We start from the raw sequence: 19735 nt of genomic DNA, 5'->3' as shown, positions 1-19735 counted from the left end.
GCCAAGGTCCGTACCTACTCGTACTTTTTTATTTTGTATTGTATTGCCATGGCTTAAGACTTAGCCTATAATTGGGTTAATTAGTACTAGTAATAGGTACCCTAATTATTTATTGTTTAGATTTTACAGTACATACAACAACGCATTTGCGTGAAAATATGTAATCTCAAAATATGCACGTTAAATAAATTCATGTTTTAGGAATGATTTTCCGATTGAATAGGCTGCCCTCTCTACACGTCTTCTATTCCACTAGTAATTCATGTTTTCTCAACGCGCACAACATCTGTACAACATCCGTTCCCATCTCCATTCAAAACTCAACCCAATCCCCTTGTCCCAACTCTCAAAATGTCTTGACATCAAGCTGAAAAGTACTTGTATTACATTTCCTTCCCAAGCTGTAATCTTGAATAGATATGTCATTTGAATTACAACCGTATTACGAATGTGTAGGGTTTCTTCTGGGGTAACGAAAGAGAAAAAGATAGGAGTTTGCGAAGATTATAGAAACAGTTCGCACTGGCATCTGATACTGTAATACGATGACGTCAGTTGCACAACTTATGTCCACCCCCGCCCCCGGCCAACTGGTTCTGTATAGTGAAGGGTGTAGACGTACAGAATTTATATATTTCCCTATCTAACCACAGAAAGGAATATCATTTTATCACTCCTATCCTATATCCTCTTTGATTGTTTTGCCTCTTTTTCCATTTAGGGTTTTAGCTAAATTGGACATTCCATAGCGTAGGTAAGTATTGAACAACCAATTAACTTGAGGACGCTAAATGGCTCAACAATCGCGGTGCCTGTTAATACATAGATTCCTACGACTACATTTCAGAACACCGATGTAACTTATTAAGTAAATAACAACAGGAAAATAGTACCTGTCCAAAGTTCAGGAAGATCGGTTCGGGGACGAATCACGCTGTCCCTTTCTAATGTGCCCATGGCACTATCTCTTTCGGCTAATTAAGATTTTCAAAATTCAAGTAATTATCTTATCTGCGGTTGTGCACGCAAAGGGACGTCAAGTTGTGCCAACCCCAATAATCGAAGCAACGCTGAGCCCAACGGAGCCGAGAATGCCGGAACGCTCTAGTTTCTTACCCCGGACATAATTTCATAATTATTGTGTGGAACACGGTGTTGTCGTCGGTGTAGATTTGTCGAACCTCGCATATCCCACGCTCCGCTCGCTGGGTGGCGGCCGCTGGGATGGAAACAGCAGCGGTCCGATTACTTACTATACTAAGATTACTAAGTAAGTTACACTTGAATTACCTCATCTATATAAACGACTTGCTTTCAATCATAGAGAAATATAAGTAAAGAAAGAGTGCTAACTCCATACATCAGGTTTCTAAGAAAAGTTTTCGGAGGGTGTCGGGAAAACATGATGGCGGGATGGTATCGTGTGATTTGCCATCTTGGTCGCACTTATGACTGTGTGTGTCTACAGGTCCACTGAGCGAAATGAACGAAATGAGTAATATATATCACCGCGAAGGAAAGATATGAATCAATATTTTCAACTCAATGAACGTTTTTGCATATCTTGTGACATTTGGTGTCAAGTAGCGGTTTGTACTGATAGTTTCCTAGGTTTCCTTACGTGACCACTCTTTCTTTACTTACCTCTGTACTCTCAATCTACTAGTATAGGTAGCCATCGGTCACAGACTCAGAATAATAAAAATACGCTACGTTCTACATCGCGCCAAATGGAATTACAAAAGTTCTGCGCTGTTCTGCGCACATAGAAATTAAAATGGTTTCCGTACTATCTCGTGGCCGCTCTGCGCTATAGTACGCTACGGACGCTACGGTTATATATAATTTCTGACCAAGGCCTAAAAAGACATGCACCATAACGCCAAAGACCTCGCTTACTCATTTAAAATCTGAATTAATTTTCCACATTATACATTGTTTACCTCGAGTCGAGCTGCCATCTTACTTTCAAATGGAAGGGAAAATGGTCTCATGACAGAAACATGCCATTTTAAATTAAATGAATACATTTGGAACGGGGTCGTGCGTAATATGACTGCTTGAGGCTAAAGAGCGTATCTGTAGCTAAGATAAAAACATAAATGTAAAAAAGGAGAGCCAAGTTCAATACAAAAATTATGCTTGGCTGTGGGGCTCGCCGCAAAAAGAATGGAGATCTAAATGAGTGCCAAGTTCTATGCAAAATCCAAATATGTATTTATAGGAACAAAATAACATTATAAACAAGTATTAAACTCTATTTCTTTGCTTTATTGGATACCTATAACAATTGCTGTTATTTAAAAAAAATGTGAGATCTTAAAGCAGGTTAGATTTGACTTGGCCAGTTTTCATTACATCAGTCATTTTATAAAGTTATTCAACATATATATTTTGTAATTCTGATAAAAACTGGCCAAGCCAAATCTAACCTACTTTAAGATCTTACTTTTTTTTTAAATAACAGCAATTGTTATAGGTATCCAATAAAGCAAAGAAATAGAGTTTAATACTTGTTTATAATGTTATTTTGTTCCTATAAATACATATTTGGATTTTGCATAGAACTTGGCACTCATTTAGATCTCCATTCTTTTTGCTGGTAAAGCAGCCCAAAACAAAAGCTACCTATATTTTTTTGCGCTTTTCTGTAAGTATTTTGAGACGATTTTGCCGGACAATTACTGTAGGTACAGTGAGCTGCAAAAGTGCATATCCATTCATAAAGAGTCTATGCATTTTTGCAGCTGTGTATAGGTACCTACTTAGGAATCTTGCGATTTGATATTGACTAAACTGGGCCGGGGCTAGACTGGATAAGTCGATAGGTTCTGTGGTCGACAATTCGAAAACCCAACTCAAGACATACTCGTACTTACTCGTAGACTTAAGATATGCATACACGTATGGGTACGTACCTATCAGTGGCGGCGCGTCAATCATATCCATGGGCAAGCCGGGGCTAATTTGGCTTACATATTTCCTTTACAACTCTGCTCAAACGTCCAAAACCAGGCAAGCCGGTGGGAATCGGCTTTTATGGACGCGCCGCCACTGGGATGTATATATACACCACGCATTGCATTATGGAAGCAGTAGGTAGGTAGTAATCGAATTACGGGCTGTTTGCTTAGCTGCGGACTGATTGTCGATTGTTTTCGTAATCGCCTTCCACCCACCGCTCACACCCAAAACGTCCTAATTCAATAGTATTTGTATCGCAGTTAGTACCTTTTGGACCGACGGGTCGTGAAAGCACGCTTACTTCAAAAAGGTTCTAAGTTTAATAGTAAGTGTATTGAAGTTAGGTTGTTTGGAACGGCAGAGAGTTAGGCTTTGGTTATGGACTGTAATCCTAGATGTTTACTTGGACGGAATGGGACGAAACAATGGGAGTGTTTAATTTACGTTTACTTAGGGTTGCCAGTTGGGGAAACTGGAGAAAGACAAAATTAAATATTGATACGTTCTACCTAGGTACTTATTTGAATACTCCATTCCGTAGGTTACCTACATTACAGGTACAGTCACCACACGGGAATGTTATGCCCTTTAGGGGCTTTAGCTAAATTGGACAATACGATTACACAAAGGTACGAGTAGGTAGGTACATAAACGTACTGGTCGACGCTCGACGCGGTCCCAGTACATGTCATCGTGAAACTTAAGTCATTATCAATAGAGGTGACAGCAAGGTGTTGATAAAGCATTTGCGCGGTGATTTTCTAGTGGAAGGGAAAGTAGCTTAGTTTTGGGACTAAAAGTACAGTATAGGTACCTACTTAGATTGAACGGTACGCTCAAATTTAATAGTTTGTCTAAGGTGTTAGTAGAATACATAACTCTATTTATCCACCAAGTTTTAACGAAAGCTGACGAAAAAAAAATCGACCACAATAAACAATCGGCTCCGGTAAGGTAGGTATGAAGGTGGGATTCCACCAGAGTGCAGCACAAGTATATTCAGTACCTAATTGCTTGAGCCGCTAAGGACTGTAACATTCAAGTTGCAATCAAAACCCTACGATTGGTTTAAATTATTTCTTTCCACCACCAACGCTAGCTGTCACATCAGTTAATGAGATTTTTTGTTCCGAAGTTTTGGTAGACAGCTTTTAATTAAATCTTCAATTTATAATGGTTTTAGGTGTTTTAATCGAAAAGACAATGTTAGGCGTCGTAGCAAAAAGTTAATCTTGTTAAGTAAGAGTTGGACTCGCGAAATGTTTTCAATTTCGAGCATTTGCTTGCATTTTTTGATACGTTGGTACTGTTGGTAGTACCTAAGATACCTACTACAAAATCTTGTCTGGTCTACACACATTTTATACTTTTTCAAATTAGGTTAGAATTCATGGCATCTAAGTGTCAATGATTAGGGCAAATGCCCCGGTTTTGGCTACCTTAGCATCTTTTTGGCCAGTTAAAATGTTAATAAATACTTAAATAGAAATCTATAATAGTTAAATCATCTTTTTTTAGTTGGTAAGAAAATGAGTTTGTAATGATATATAAACGTCGTATAACGAGTAAATTTGTTTTACATTATAGTTTTAATACAATAAATAGCCAAAGCCGGGCCAGTGGCCACAACCGGGGCAAATCTAGTCAAAATTACAATTTTAACAAATAATCATAGTGAGTAGAATTTTATTTGGACCTAAATAAAACACATCAACATCATTTTCAAGTCTTTAATGGCTTCTTAGTTTCTTAGCAGCAGCAAGTATAAAAAATACAAATCACATGAAAGCAATCATCACAAGAATAGCGACGAGTTATACTCGTTCCTTTAACCAATGGCACATAAAACTGCCTACCTACCTATTCTCAGTTTGCATTTTTGACAAGCTCTTATTATAGTTACTATCTAGTATATAACTATCGGCTACGTATACGCGTGACTATAGTGCGCGGCTGGCGACGATGGCCTACATTGGCCACTTTATTATTTAATTCGACAGATGTTACAAACTATCGAAATTCGACTCACGAATTACAAAAGATAAAAATTAGGAACTAAATAAGCACAATACAACAAATTCGATCACAGATTTTCTCTGATAAGTCATTACAGAGAGGAAAAAATGCCATTTTTAAAAGCGAACATAATAGGAACCAAAAAAATCACTGAAATATAAATTTAATTAACATCACTTTTAGATAATGTACCTACCTACTTTTTCTCCTCAGTACTACGTAGCTAATCTCGCTGTGCGTTTTATAACGTTTAATAAGATCGAATCAATAGAACATTTTACAGATAACAGTTCAAGATACTCAACACCCATGTAGATGTAATTAATCACAAACTTCTCATTCTAATCTGTTACGTCTCTTAAAATTAATGTTTACCAAAATCAGTCTTAACTAAGCTAACAATAAGTTACAATGAAGTGGTTCAATAAGCATTGATTTTAACATTCATCGTAAAGTCACGGCTGATACCGCGTCTGAACTTTGTATTGTTGTACTCAACCAGATTAGCGATCCTGAACCGCAAGTACAAGGTGATAACGAGCAGAACCGGGAAGCAGCGGCACGGCGCTGGGAACTGGAACTCATCTAGTGAAGCCAGTATAGTGGCTATCACGCCCTCGGCCAGCGTTTCTGGTGCGAAATACTGTTTGAAGCAACGCTCCATGTCACTCACATATTCGATGAATACAGCGGGAGGGTTCTTGCAGAACTGTTGACCTAGCTCACAGCAAGGTTTCAGCCGGAGGCACTGAGCTAGCAGGATATCAGGACTCATCTTCACACGCGTCAATAAAGCAACGTGGGAAGGCTTTACTAATCCTTTGAACATCTTTGGCGCTTCCGGTTCCATTGCAACATTTTTAATCCCTCTTGCAGTCTGCAGAAAGTCATCAAGTTTACCCATTTTACAGAAAGACTTCATGATGTTGAAGACGAAGTTTCTTCTAAAGCCGTCGACTACCTGCCGGCCGGTCGGATCTTTTTTGTTGACTCCTTTTAATCGGTCGAAGAACTGATGAAGCGGGTCGTTGTTGAAAGCGCGCAGTGGCAGAGATTTATACCCGGCCCGCCGCATGCGCTCCTGCAGCGCCATGATAGAACGCACGTCTTTACTAAATGCGCCGATCACCCCCGGATCCTGTACGCTCCTCATCTCACGCTTGTCCTTGAATGAAAGCTTCTCAAGATGCATCAGCATGTCGTGCAAGAACTTCATATCCGAATGAATCACCTTATCCAGTGCGGGTAGTTCTTTATTGTGTAGGATGTCGTAAAAAGTGCTGAAGGTCTCGACGAATTTAACAGTGCCGTGGGCCGAGTCATCAAGGACCCGTATATCAACGGCTGCGGCTAAAGCTGAGGCAACTTTCGGAGACAGCGTTTCTATTGCTAGCTTTGTTTTACGAGCCGCGCTCCCGCTTGGTTTAACGTGCTCGGCTGTCAACCCTGCACCCAGCTTATATCTCCTCGAGCTGTCAAACTCAAACAGTTCTTCAATCACGTCCCACTCCGCCACCATGCCTTTGAAGTTTACATTATACATCTTAAAACAGTCACGTAGCTTCACCATTAGCTGCGTGCAATCATAGAAGCAGTAGATCTGCTTGTCATTCAATTGGAAGTAGGTTTTAAGAGAGCTTAATGGTCTTATTGACGTGTTGTAGTCGTCGTCGAAATCGGTGATGACTGCGCGGACATTGAGCCCGATATCGAAGAGATTGGTAAGGAGGTTTTCGTACCAGCACCAGACGTCTTCCTGGCGAAAGCCGGAGGGGAGGAGAGCGTAGGAAAGAGGCTGACGCCAGCGGGAGATGATTCCTCTCGCATAAACGACAGTAGCGTAGCGTGCGGTACGAGGGCGCTGCGAACCGTTCATCTCATACAGGCCGGCTATGCGATCGCGCACTGGATCGTATGATAAACCGAGCGACAGCCTGACCTTCGCTACACACACTACGCACTCCCGCTCCTCTGTCGACGCATACTGAAATCTCGCTCGGAGAACCGTCATCCAGCTCTCATTCATCTCCCAATTCAAATTCCGACACAACTGTTTAATCTTCAGTAATGGAGGCAGATAGAATGACTCCTGCATTAATTCATAAGTTTGCGGGTATTTATGGTATAGCTTTAGCGCGAAAAACAGCACGTCTTTATTGTATCGCTTGCGCTTAAATGCTGCTTTTAATTCGCTTTTCAATATCGCCTGAACTTCTACAAACTTAGCGAGTTCCGGGTTTAAGTAAGCTTTACTTAACCTGATGAGCAAATCTAGCTCGGTTGCATTTGAATTTGATTCAATCTTTTCATCTAAAATCGCTGATTGATCCTGAATTTGTATTGGTCTTGGAAAGATTTCATCATATCTGTACGAAGGCTGTATTATGCTAGCCTCTCCATCTTCGTATGAATCCTCTTTTTCCCGTTTCACAGGTATTTCACTCAAGTCATCCGATTCTAAAGTACGTTTCTGTATTTTCTGCACAACCGTTTCCTCTTCTGTGAACAAATCAACTACGGCACCATCATCTGGTTCAGACTTTACTTCTTCAAGGATGTCTTCTTCGATAGCTTGGTGTACTGGTGGTTCTGGGCCTTCACCAGACTCTGGGAGATTGCGGGTAGGCATAGCGCCGTAGATAATTCGTTTTCTCTTCTTGTTTAAGACGATGTCGTCATCAGCGAAGTGTAGTTTGCAGACCATCAGGTGAGGGTATTTGGGGTCTTCTGGTTTTATTGCTTTTATCCAGTCATTGCGTCTGAAAGAATACGTATTTTTAGCTTTAAGAAAGACGTACAGAGAATTGATCTTTTTTGTTAATGTAGGTACTTATATGATTTTGTGAAATTTAATTTATATAAATGTTGAGCTGTTCTAGTTATATTTATTTATTTAAACTTTATTGCACAAAATACAAATAAAATGTACAAATGGCGGACTTAATGCCTAAAGGCATTCTCTACCAGTCAACCATGGGGCTAAACAGATGAGATGAGATTAGATTTTATATTCCTACTTATTATGTTTTTTTATTCCTTCTTGCAAAAACCTAGCCTTTTTACAATTTTATTGTCGTTTATTTTTAGTGTTCCGTACTCAAAGGGTAAAAACGGGACCCTATTACTAAGACTCCGTTGCACAGTGTTCCGTCTAGAACAAGCTAGGTGGACAAAATTCATTATCAAATTTCCACTAATGGGTAATTAGATTAGATAAATAACATTCTTAAACCCCCAAACCCATGAATAGATCATGCCTAACTTTCTAATTTTATGAGTTATAGGGCGCCGAAGTCAGCTAACGAGGAAAGTGCAATCGCACAATTAAATCAGTTGCAATTCTGTGATGCGTTCAACAACATATCTTTCAAGTAAAACATTATATTGTGGAAAGTTGTAGTAATAGATCTTATAGCTGAAGGTAAGCACTTTATATTTTTCATTTAAACATATTCATATCTCTCGTAATAGTGCAATATATGTAGCATTAAAAATGTACTTTAAAAATGTTGAATTAGTTCTTAGTTTTCGAACTTTGATAGACTGGCAAACACTTGACAACACTTGACAACAGTCTAGATTTTACATATAATGTACTACCATTATCCTTCTTTATGATGGTGTATATTTCATTTTTCACAAATTTTTACAACATTTTTTTTTCTTTTTTTTGCAGAACACGTTTTCTCTATTTCAAGGAAGGTGTTTTTGAAGAATGGACAAATAACGGGAAAAAAGACGGAAATTCCCACCTTTATCAGTTTATATTGGTAAAATATGAGTTACGAGATTTCGCGAAAGAGTCTGAGAGACGGTTGAAAAATATTTAAACCAGTTATTCATCAAAACTGAATACCAAGTGGAATAGTGCGTTAAGATTAAAGAAGCAATTTGTGGAAAAGTTTAAAAGGGGTCTGGATGGCCAAAATATAGAATTACGAGTGTGCATAACTAGATCAAGTACATCAACGTCGTCTGAAAATGTTAATCCTGCAGGAAGACCCAAATTAAACTTCAAAACTTCCTCTTTCAAAACGAAAAAACGCTGAATTAAAGATCTGGTACAATTACGTAGTGTTTTAACTGCTGCTTAATATTAAATCCCGATTGATTCGACATCGGCAGGAAATAGAACACGGCAAAAATGTTAAAAAAATTAAAAAATATTAGAGAAAATCCACATAAGCCAACGTAGTCTTGTTCTTACGACAACAGTAGGAACTTCAATGAATTCTAGGCAGCTAAGTGTTAATGAGGCATTAGCATATTATATTGAGGCATTAGCATAGAAATATACAAACTTACAAGCAGACTAAAAAGTGGTCAATGAATGCTGATCATCATAAATATCCATCATATCATTATTTGCCCAATGCAATAGGTACATGCGTGTTATATCCCTCAGAAGAACTTCAAAAAACTTACGCAAAACAAGGAAAACAATTATTATTCTGATATAATACATGAGTTAGAACAGATTATTAGGTTATTAATCATTAACAGATTTAAAATAATTTATTATTAATAATAAGTTAAGTTTTAATTATTTTTTTATATATTTTTGTATTTTTTTGTATATTTTTAAAGAAATAATTCAAAAAAAAATGTATCTAATGATCTGTAAAATTTTGTTTATTATTGGGTTAATCAATTATTTGTAAAAAATATATAATTAATTTAAATATATATTTTATTTTAATTTTTTTACTTTTTTTCATGGTATTTTAGAAAATTTAATAAATTATATTTAATTGAATAATATTAACCATAATACTACCCAAAAACATAAAAAATAATTTTGTCCACCTAGCTTGTTCTAGACGAAACACTGTGCGTTGTCCGTCTGTCTATCTGGCTGTCTGTCATCACCCTGTATGAACCATGATAGCTTGGCAGAAAATTTCATAGATGATGCATTTCTGATGCCGCTATAATAACAAATATTAAAAACAGAATATAATAAATATTTAAGTGGGGCACCCATACAACTAACGAAATTTTTCAAGTCGTTATTTGCGTAATGGTACGGAACCCTTCGTGCGCGAGTCCGACTCGCACTTGGTTGGTTTTTTTAAAGTTATAAGTTGATAACCCGCTTCCAGTAGGTACGGGCGGCCTACTAGTTTTATGAGCATGGCTTTGTTTTGTATTTTAAGGCTGGCGTCCACTAGACTCGCCGAGGCGAATCGAATCGAATCGCAATAATTCGCCTCCTATATTTTCTATGCAACTGCGTCCATTGACGAATAGCCGCGGCGCCGGCGCGCCGATTCGACTCTCCGCGCGTTTTGCTCGTCAGGCGAATTTCTGCGGCTACGCGTTTCGACTCGACTTGGCGAGTCTAGTAGACGCCAGCCTTTACATTTTCATGAATATTGATTACTGGTTATCAGTTATCATGTTATACTTAGTATGTATGTATGTATGTATGTATGTATGTATTTACTTTATTGTACATAGAAATATAAACACGAGAAACACAGTACTGTACAAACAGTAGTACAGTAGAAACTTAGTACTGTCATAATTAGAAGATGATGGTGACCAGTTCGAAAGAAACTTATGTGTTTTGTCCTTATCGATAAACTACCTCCCCTCTCCCTCCCCCACACTACGAGTACACTAGAATAGAAGAATAGAATAGAATAGGTTTTTATTCGTAAACACACAGACAACAGACATACATAAGAAAAAACAGTGTAAAATAAAGTGTCACGAAATGGTACCATCTCAGCATGTTGCTGGCGACTTCCAGCGCTGATCTTCCGATGAGACCATCAAGTGAGAAATATTCACGGAAGGTAACAGACAAAAACTAAAATAAAGAAACATAAAGGAAAGAAACATAAAATAAACCAGAAAATAGATTACAAACATTTTACACAGCTAATACAAAAATGAGATACAACATGACGACATAAGTGAATACATGACAATGAGAACTGATCGAACTTGTACCATCCGGTCGGGTAATATCGTGGCGCGGCATTAAGCGCGCATAACTAGCGCCAGCGGTAGCTACATGAAATTAAATTCGATGACAGATTTGACAAACAATAAAGTGAGTTAACCTAATATAAAATTTCAATCAGTTTTTACTTCTTACAAGTTACAAAGTTGGCTAAAATACATAAACAAAAACAACACGAAAGAAACAAATATAAACATTATAATGAAATGACACAGATAATAAGGATGGCGTGTCGGGAATGGTGTAGTCTCCTATGCGGAAGGAACAAAAACATTGTGGTAAGTAACAAAAATACAATACAATACAGTACAACAATAGCAAGAGTTTTGACTACAGGCAACTGGTTTACAGTTACTGGCTACATGTTCCATTCAAAATAACTGATTTGCAAGACCGAATAAGTGAGCCCATAATAAGTATAAGTGTTCCGTGAACAATGTTTTGTACGGAACACTAAAAACAATATAGCAGATCCGATCTTAATTTAATGATTATTTTTGTCGTTACTGAATAGCTGTTGCACCTACCTAAAAAGAAAAATAACACAATACACATAACCAAAAACTAGGTATAGGGCAATTGCGTCAGTTTACCGTCCAGTGTCAGTTTTCGTCCACTTGACCACAGTATAATAAAGAGCTTGACGGATTAACAAATAATACATTAATTTGCTACTCGCGAAATATTTTTTTTATGAAGATACTTAAATTGTTAACATATTAAGGATTGCAATAAGTCCAAATGTGTGCAGCAATAAAGGTTTATATTCAAACTTCGTCAAGTAGACGAAAACTAGAGCCGGACGAAAACTAGCGCAATGACCATATTTAATATTTAAAATGTATTCTTCGAAAGTTGTCAAATACAAAGACCCTTTTTTGAGCATTTGTTGATTACAAAATATTTAATCATGATAAAATGACCAGACTCACGGGTCTGATTTGATTTATTCTAAAGAACTACTCGTACATGTATGTAGATTGTAGTTACATTAATTAATTCTGTAATAAAAAATATATATTATCTTAGCAAAAGTTGGGTTTTGTTGGCGAACAGTTTTCATAATAATTGTGACTAAAAATGTTCGCATGTCATGCCGAATTTTCTAGAGGGGCCGAATATCCGGTATTCGGCCAAACCACTATTCGGAGCATCTCAGCTAATTACTTATCAATTTTTTTGTAGCAAAACTAGCGACGTTTACCTTAAGTACTAATGTAAATTATTATACTGATAACCCGATAACATGAGCGTTTTTGATAGCGACACAAATTTTCATTTAATTAAATACTTGGAGTTTATTTAAGTCGAATTTTGTATATAAGGTGTATTCGGGTAATTTCGTATGTCGGATAATTCCGAAGATCAGATGAAAATTACCCATAATCCCATCATAATAAGAGTCCGTTTTCGGAATTTTCCAATGGTTTTTGACATTCGTAATTACCCGAATATACCTTATTCATGGAAAACAACCCAATGTTTAAAAAAAAAACGTAAGGTGTACAATCGCCTGCGCTCGCGGTGTAGTGTTTAAGTTAAGAAAAAATTTAACCGATTTGCAAGACCGAAGTGAACCCACATATTAAGTGTACCCATATTAAGTTTTGTGCGGTACCTACACTAATAATTGCCTTAATCCTTAAGGCTGATTTAGACGGTGCGAACTCGCATGCGATTTTAGTTACATTGCGGACTGATGGTTACGTTTACGTCCAATTCAACCGTCCATTCAAAACCCGCAATGTAATGAAACTCGCATGCGAGTTCTCGCGTCGTCGTCGTAAATGAGCACTACTACCTGCAAGGTGCTCAAACGACGGAATGAGTATCGCCCTAAGGGTGAAACACCGCGAGCGCAGGCGATTTTACCTATTCGGGTAATTCCGACTAGGTACACTTCTAAACGTCAGCTACTTAATTCCAAAATTCACCCATTATTCTATCTTACCTACTATTAGAGTTTATTTTTGGAATCACCCACATTTTGAACTTATCGGAATCACCCGACCTCACTTATGTTACAAAATTATTCGTTTCTGCTTTTGACAAACGTCTATAGTTCGTTTTTTTAGCATTAGAAAGAACTCCACAGAAGCAAGCGTGCAGTTTTTATCAGGCTCTTTAATTGTTAATAATTATTGAATTATCTAATGTAGCATGGTCAATACATATAATTGGGGCATTATCTATGAAAAGGGACCTTATTGTCGATGGCGCATACGCCGCACAGCGTCGCGCGGCGTTGTATTTATATCTGACCATCGTTAATAATGACGTAAGCGCCATCGACAATAAGGTCCCTTTTCATAGATAACGTCACAATTTACTTCAAATTATTACCGCTAAAAGTGCCGGATTTGGAACCACAAGCTTACTTCTGCGAAGTTCTTTCTAATGCTAAAAAAAACGAACTATAGCATGTGTTTGTAAATGTAACCACCTCAAACAGTGGTTCAGTATTAATAAAAGTAAAGACCTCCTTAACAACAAGTAAAAAATAAACAAAATTATAGGTACCTCTCATCCTTAGGAATGCAAAACAACGTAGTATTTTTCAACACTTTGCCTTTCCCCCTATTATAACGGCAGCCGGGTACGGCGCAGCGCAGGCGTACGTTCGAGCGTCGTTGGCTCGGGCGAGGCATGGCCGATGGCGGGACTCACACGCACACGTCTGCTCGCGACCGAGGCGTGCCTCCGACTGACCTGACGTTGTCGCTTATTCTTGGCGTATGCGTGTACACGCACACATGGATAGATAGCGGAGCGATGGCCGCTCGGTAAGCTAGAGCGAAACCGCATCAGAGCGGGATGGACGACACGCGGGCGCACGTTGTTGTTTTGATGCACACATTCATAGCGCCAAACAATGGCCACCGTCAAGGTTACTCAGGTAGATAGTGAAAGAATTCAAAGAATGCTCAAAAATAGTTCGCTACAGACTTGTCTCAGATGTATCAAATATCTAAATTCGAGTATATACCTACGTACGACATTAATAATTATGTCGTGGTGTTTGGGTGCATGTTCAGATATTTGTGAGTTTTGTGGCGTACTTACGTTTGTGGTAAGTTTCCATGTTGTTGGTACTTGCTACATATACAGGGTAACCTAAGCAAACGGAGCTAAATATTAACCTCTGTATATTTTAATTATTTGTATGTAATATGTATTCCGTTCTTCAAAGTGTCAATTAATCATACATTGCGTATATATTAATGTACTTATACTAAAAGTGTCTAAGTACTAAGACGATTGGATTACGATGATAATTAACCGTGTCAAATTGACCTTATTGACAAACGGCCAGCAAGGTCTAAACTCGAGGACAGACTGTTCTTAAGTCCTTTTATTTTATACAGGAGGGATTTCTTAATGAGTCAGTTTCATACTAATTACGGAAAGCATTTTCTATAATTTTAGCTTAGATTGTTTTCAAAGAGGCCTTTGAGCTTTATTAAGAGAAATTAGATCGTGGTATAAAGAACGTTGTGAAAAGTGGCGATTTTATTGCAATTATAAGGACGAAGAAGAAGAATAACATTCTTCAAGATAATTTTCGCGTAGCAACGCGCATATAACATCCCTGGAGATGCAGACGTCCATAGGATACCTACTTGACCGTCAGGTGGGTCATATCCTTTTATGCCACAGACGTGGTATAAAATTAAGCTACAAGATCTGTGACGCCCGACTGAAAAACTTACAAAAATAATCAAAATTGTTAAAAACGCAATGGGCTGCTTGCTTAGACCAGTTTGCTAGACTTTTTCTGTGTACTTACCTATGTATTGCTTTTCTCACCACGATCGCGAAACTCCGCCGGACTGTATTTATACCTCTTATCTATAGTTAGACATCTTTTTATTCATCATTCATCAAGCGCCTTTGAGTGCGCCCGGCATGCGCCCAGCGGCAGCGGACGTGGACACTTGAATACAAAACGTCGTAAGCACCAGCGTTCACACTCTTAACTAAATTACAACCTTATTCCAAAGACATATGGACCACCATTGGTTATTATAAGGGATTAAGCGGCTAGCTTTAATTATTTTGCCATTTGGTATAGTATATATGTCTGCCATCTCTTTCTGGTTTTCTGGCGATTGCTAAAAGGTTATTTGGTAAAGCACTTTAAAATCCGTAAGTACGCGTTTATATGTATGACTTATAATACATATTATTTTTAACCCTAGAAGAACTGACAGTTAAAATAACTATGCTTACCTAGACTTTAGACTGCGAAACGTGCCTGTTTTAAATATGTATAAACTGACGAAACGTAGTTTAAAATTATCGTAAATAAAATAAAATAACCTGTTCCTTAACAGCTTAGATTTTTTCATTTACGCAATAAAACGAGTTCCTGTATTTTAAAAGATTTGGCCAGGTTCGATCTCGGGCTGAATGTAAAGGGTTCTTTTTAATCTTTGTAGCTGTAGTGTTTCTTATCTTCAAAACAAAAAGAACTTGAATAAATTTTGATTTTTTTCTCAGTATATTGAGTTTGTATTTAACATCCTGTAGGTATACTTATATAAAATGTATAAGCGAATGTTTTTTCTAGTCATTGCGAAGCTTAAGTATCCCGTATATTTTACTGTACGGTTACCATCAGTTTGTCACTGACATAAACGCCGTCGAGAACGTAATTTACTTTCTATACATCTCGCTCGCACTCGCATATTAGTGCAAACGGGATGTATAGAAAGTAAATTACGTTCTCGACGGCGTTTATGTTAGTGACAAACTGATGGTAACCGTACTGGTGATATAATTACTAACGTCTCATGGAAAACAGATTAAGGATTATGAAAGATTACCACGCCTCCACCAAAAGCCACAATCATTAAACATACAGGATAATTATTATACCTAACTCGCGTCGAATATATGTTGGTCTTCATATATGACAGCTCATTTTTATATGGCAGTCACGTTAAGTGTTTGTACTTAGTTATTTTTTGGCAGTTTGACACATAAATTCATTACGAAATGTAACATTTACCGTCTAATACATAGTAATAAGACGTACAAAGCGCTGCAAAGGTGCTCCCTTATCTTATGATACTTACTAATAATAAGTTGTTGGTTTATTTTGACAGAATGGTAACTACGAAACCCTACACTGAGCATCGCCCGACATGCTCTTAGCCGATTATTTCGCATTCGCTTGCCCGATAATTTGAACAATAAATATGAACATCGGACAACTATACAAAAAATTTCTGTGCCTTCCTTATCGTCTATCATATCACAACACAAATTACACCCTGTATTGCGAACATTTCGAACACTAACGACTCTGTCACTGTTACATGTCATCTCAGCATTAAGCGATGGGATTACATTCTACCAGCCTTACCTACCAAATACTACCTTACCTCTTCAACTTAAGGTATTTATTACAACAACAAGCGTACATAGGCTAGAAATGATAGCTCACGCCGGATTAAAGCCACAAAATGAAACCTTAGTGGCAAAATTATAAGGTGCACTTTACATTGGTAAGATATAAGGCGTACAAAGGACCAGCTTGAGTTGTCAGGTAGATTAATTTTCAGGATGTGCCTCGTCTTTTTTCTAGACACTTGAGGATATAAGCTTGTCAATTCTGCGCGTATATCAATAAGGATTTGATGGCGTCTTGGTAACTATGTTTTTTGTGAGTACCTATTGAGAATTAAATTGCAAAAAAATAAACAGGCGAATGTGACACGCGATTATGCACTATAGGTATAGCGATATCCGCATCCAATGTAAAAACCGTTTTACCAAGTCATTTTGAGTTGAGAACAATAAAGATAGGTACATACGCGAAATCAACATAAAAACATATCTAAGTAAATAAATATGGGGAACCACTTAATACAGCACTTCTTAGTAATACAATCATTTAAATCTTTATAGTTTAAGTATTATCCTTTAACAATACCTAGGTATATTACATTGGCACTTTCTAAGGGCCCTTACGCACTTGCGGCTGGCCGCTTAGGCGGTTCGATTGAGCGGCCAGCCGCCTGACGCGGTTGATTTAGCGGCTGGCCGCCATGGCGGCCAGCCGCTATGAAACCGCGATGCAACCGCGTTAAGCGGCTGGACCGCTCGACGTCTTTGGTCCATTAATAAAATGGACACTGTTGAGGTAGCTTGTGTTATATATTTGTACTACCTAAAACAACAAACGAAAAATAAAAAAAAGATACTGGATTCATCCTTTACTAGAAACACGCAACGAATTTGGCCAGTTCGCAAGCTGTTTTCAAGAATTTAAGAAGCACGAAGATAAATTTTTCCGCTATGTTAGAATGAGTGTCTCGTCGTTTGAAGAATTACTCAGTTTTATATGACACCGTCAAACGACAAGATATTAAATTTCGTTATTGTATCCAACCCGAACTCTTATTTTCTTGCTTTACTATAAAAAATAATCTACGTATTTTATTTTAATGACTAATAAATTATTATATATACTTGGTCAAGCAGATCTTGTCAGTAGAAAAAGGCGGCAAATTTGAAAAATGTAGGCGCGAAGGGATATCGCCTCATAGAAAATTTGAATTTCGCGCCTTTTTCTACTGACAAGATTTGCTTGACCATCTATATCTACATGCTAAATAATATTGTGGTGGACGGATACGTCGGCTACAAACTCATCGGCGGCTCGCCGCACCCTGAACCGCCAGTGCGTATAGACAAGTTGGCGGCCAGCCGCGAAGCGGGCCGCAGCTCTTCATTCAACCGCCGCGGTTGAAATTTTGTGGCGGTTAAGTGCGTACGATCACAAGCGGTTACATATTAAATTGCAAAAGCGGCTGGCCGCGCGGCCAGCCGCCCCCGCGGTTAACCGCAAGTGCGTAAGGGCCCTAAGAATTTGGGTTAAGTATCCTTGAAAGACGAATGTTCTTTAAGAATGCGACACGCGGACACGCCTACAACCAGCCCGTCTAATGTTCCCCGACACTTTTATTTTCTTCTAAAAATGACAGACGAAACTCTCAAAAGAACCAACCGGTTCCGATAAACACACTATTTAAATAATTATCTCATTATACTTGTAAAACGATCGTAAAGGACCTATTATGCAAAACATTGTAAAAGTAAGACGGATTATTTAAAATTATGCAAAACTTGCTTTATAATTTATGTGAAACTAAATTAGGACAACGGAATTGCGTGAGAGTTAAAGAAAACCGGCTAAGGGCACGGAGCTAAAGAAAGTGGATTTGGGGTCCATTTAAAATGAAGATAAAATGATTTTTATCCCCTGTACCGATGCACTTGTAAGACGGCGCACCATTACACCTTCCCTCCCCTTGCATCTGCATCTTGGAAGAGTTTCTTAAACATTGCGAATACCTACTTGGCAAAAACCCACATTCTGAGCCGTTCCATAATTACGTTTTTAGGGTTCCGTACCCAAAGGGTAAAACGGGACCCTATTACTAAGACTTCGCTGTCCGTCCGTCCGTCCGTCCGTCTGTCACCAGGCTGTATCTCACGAACCGTGATAGCTAGACAGTTGAAATTTTCACAGATGATGTATTTCTGTTGCCGCTATAACAACAAATACTAAAAACAAAATAAAATAAAGATTTAAATGGGGCTCCCATACAACAAACGTGATTTTTGACCAAAGTTAAGCAACGTCGGGAGTAGTCAGTACTTGGATGGGTGACCGTTTTTTTTTCTTTCTTTTTTTTTTTGCATTGTGGTACGGAACCCTTTGTGCGCGAGTCCGACTCGCACTTGCCCGGTTTTTTTTTTAATAGTAGAGGAAGTGTGTTAGTGTACTCCACCCAAGCGGGTACAGCAACAAAGCTACATTGATCGGGGCATGAACGCCGGACGTCCGGAGATAACACTCAGTACAGTAGGTACAACAACCGGCGCTTTGTCACGTCACCATGCCGCGCCGCTATTCGATACGTTTTATTTTAGTACCTACCCGCTTGTGACATCGCCTTGAAGGACTTCAAAGTCTTCAAATAATAATAAAAAAAAACATATTTTCAGGCAACAGAAAACAACAGCGGCTCTTTGAGTGGTGGATTCAAGAAGCACTTATGAATATATAGTCGTAAAGTATCATACTAAACAAACATATATTATTATGCATATATTCTGTCATTAATAGCTACCTACCACGCTCATGATTTGTGCGACTATCCTGTTTCCAATCCATTTAAACTACTTAACTCGTAATGACATTCCAGCTGCAGCCACACCAAAACCGACCTTATCACTAAGGCAGTAAGTAGGTGAATGTAGCCAGTGCCCTAGTATGCGACACCATTTGGCAGTCGCTCATTATGTCGTGCATTCGTTACACATCATCGAGGCAAGTGTTCAGAAAGGTTGAGGAACGGCGGACCGGATAATGACGACTGTTTCTCAAATATGTTAAAATACATATTTATTAAAACTTACGTGTGACCATCACACCACAAGACATTGTCTTACCAAGATTGCAAACTTATTTGCTGTGAAGCCAAGGATCGATTAATCGAAATGCATTAAACTACGAGTAGAAACCTCTATGGTAGAATCAAACTAGAAATGCAAACAGTTTTCGTACCTGCAGGTCGTTGTTGAATAGCCACACAGCGGTATCTAGCTCCGTTGCTGGCATATCCCATCTTCCAAGTGTAGTGTTAGAGAACTCTTCCAAGGAATGCCACTTGCAAGTTGCAAAAGAGACCGTAGGGAGAGTAATAATAGGGTTATATATTATGCGTGTGTGCACATATATACCTAGTCATAATATACACGTTGTCCGTA

The 19735-nt window shown here is 38.3% G+C and overlaps 1 protein-coding gene across 1 annotated transcript; it reads right to left on the bottom strand.

Moving 5' to 3' along the window:
* Window positions 1-4680: 4680 nt before the first annotated feature.
* On the bottom strand, window positions 4681-13599 carry LOC134673074 (uncharacterized). The gene is made up of 2 exons (XM_063531012.1): window positions 13472-13599; window positions 4681-7739 (listed from the first exon to the last, which is right to left on the bottom strand). The coding sequence occupies exons 1-2, from the start codon at window positions 13597-13599 to the stop codon at window positions 5402-5404; spliced, it is 2466 nt and encodes an 821-aa protein (XP_063387082.1). The 3' UTR covers window positions 4681-5401.
* Between the last annotated feature and the right edge of the window lie 6136 nt (window positions 13600-19735).

The sequence above is a fragment of the Cydia fagiglandana genome, chromosome 18, assembly GCF_963556715.1.
Source record: "Cydia fagiglandana chromosome 18, ilCydFagi1.1, whole genome shotgun sequence".
In the NCBI taxonomy this organism is placed as follows: domain Eukaryota; kingdom Metazoa; phylum Arthropoda; class Insecta; order Lepidoptera; family Tortricidae; genus Cydia; species Cydia fagiglandana.
The sequence above is the reverse complement of the archived record's forward strand: the minus strand, read 5'-3'. Positions and strand labels throughout refer to the sequence as shown.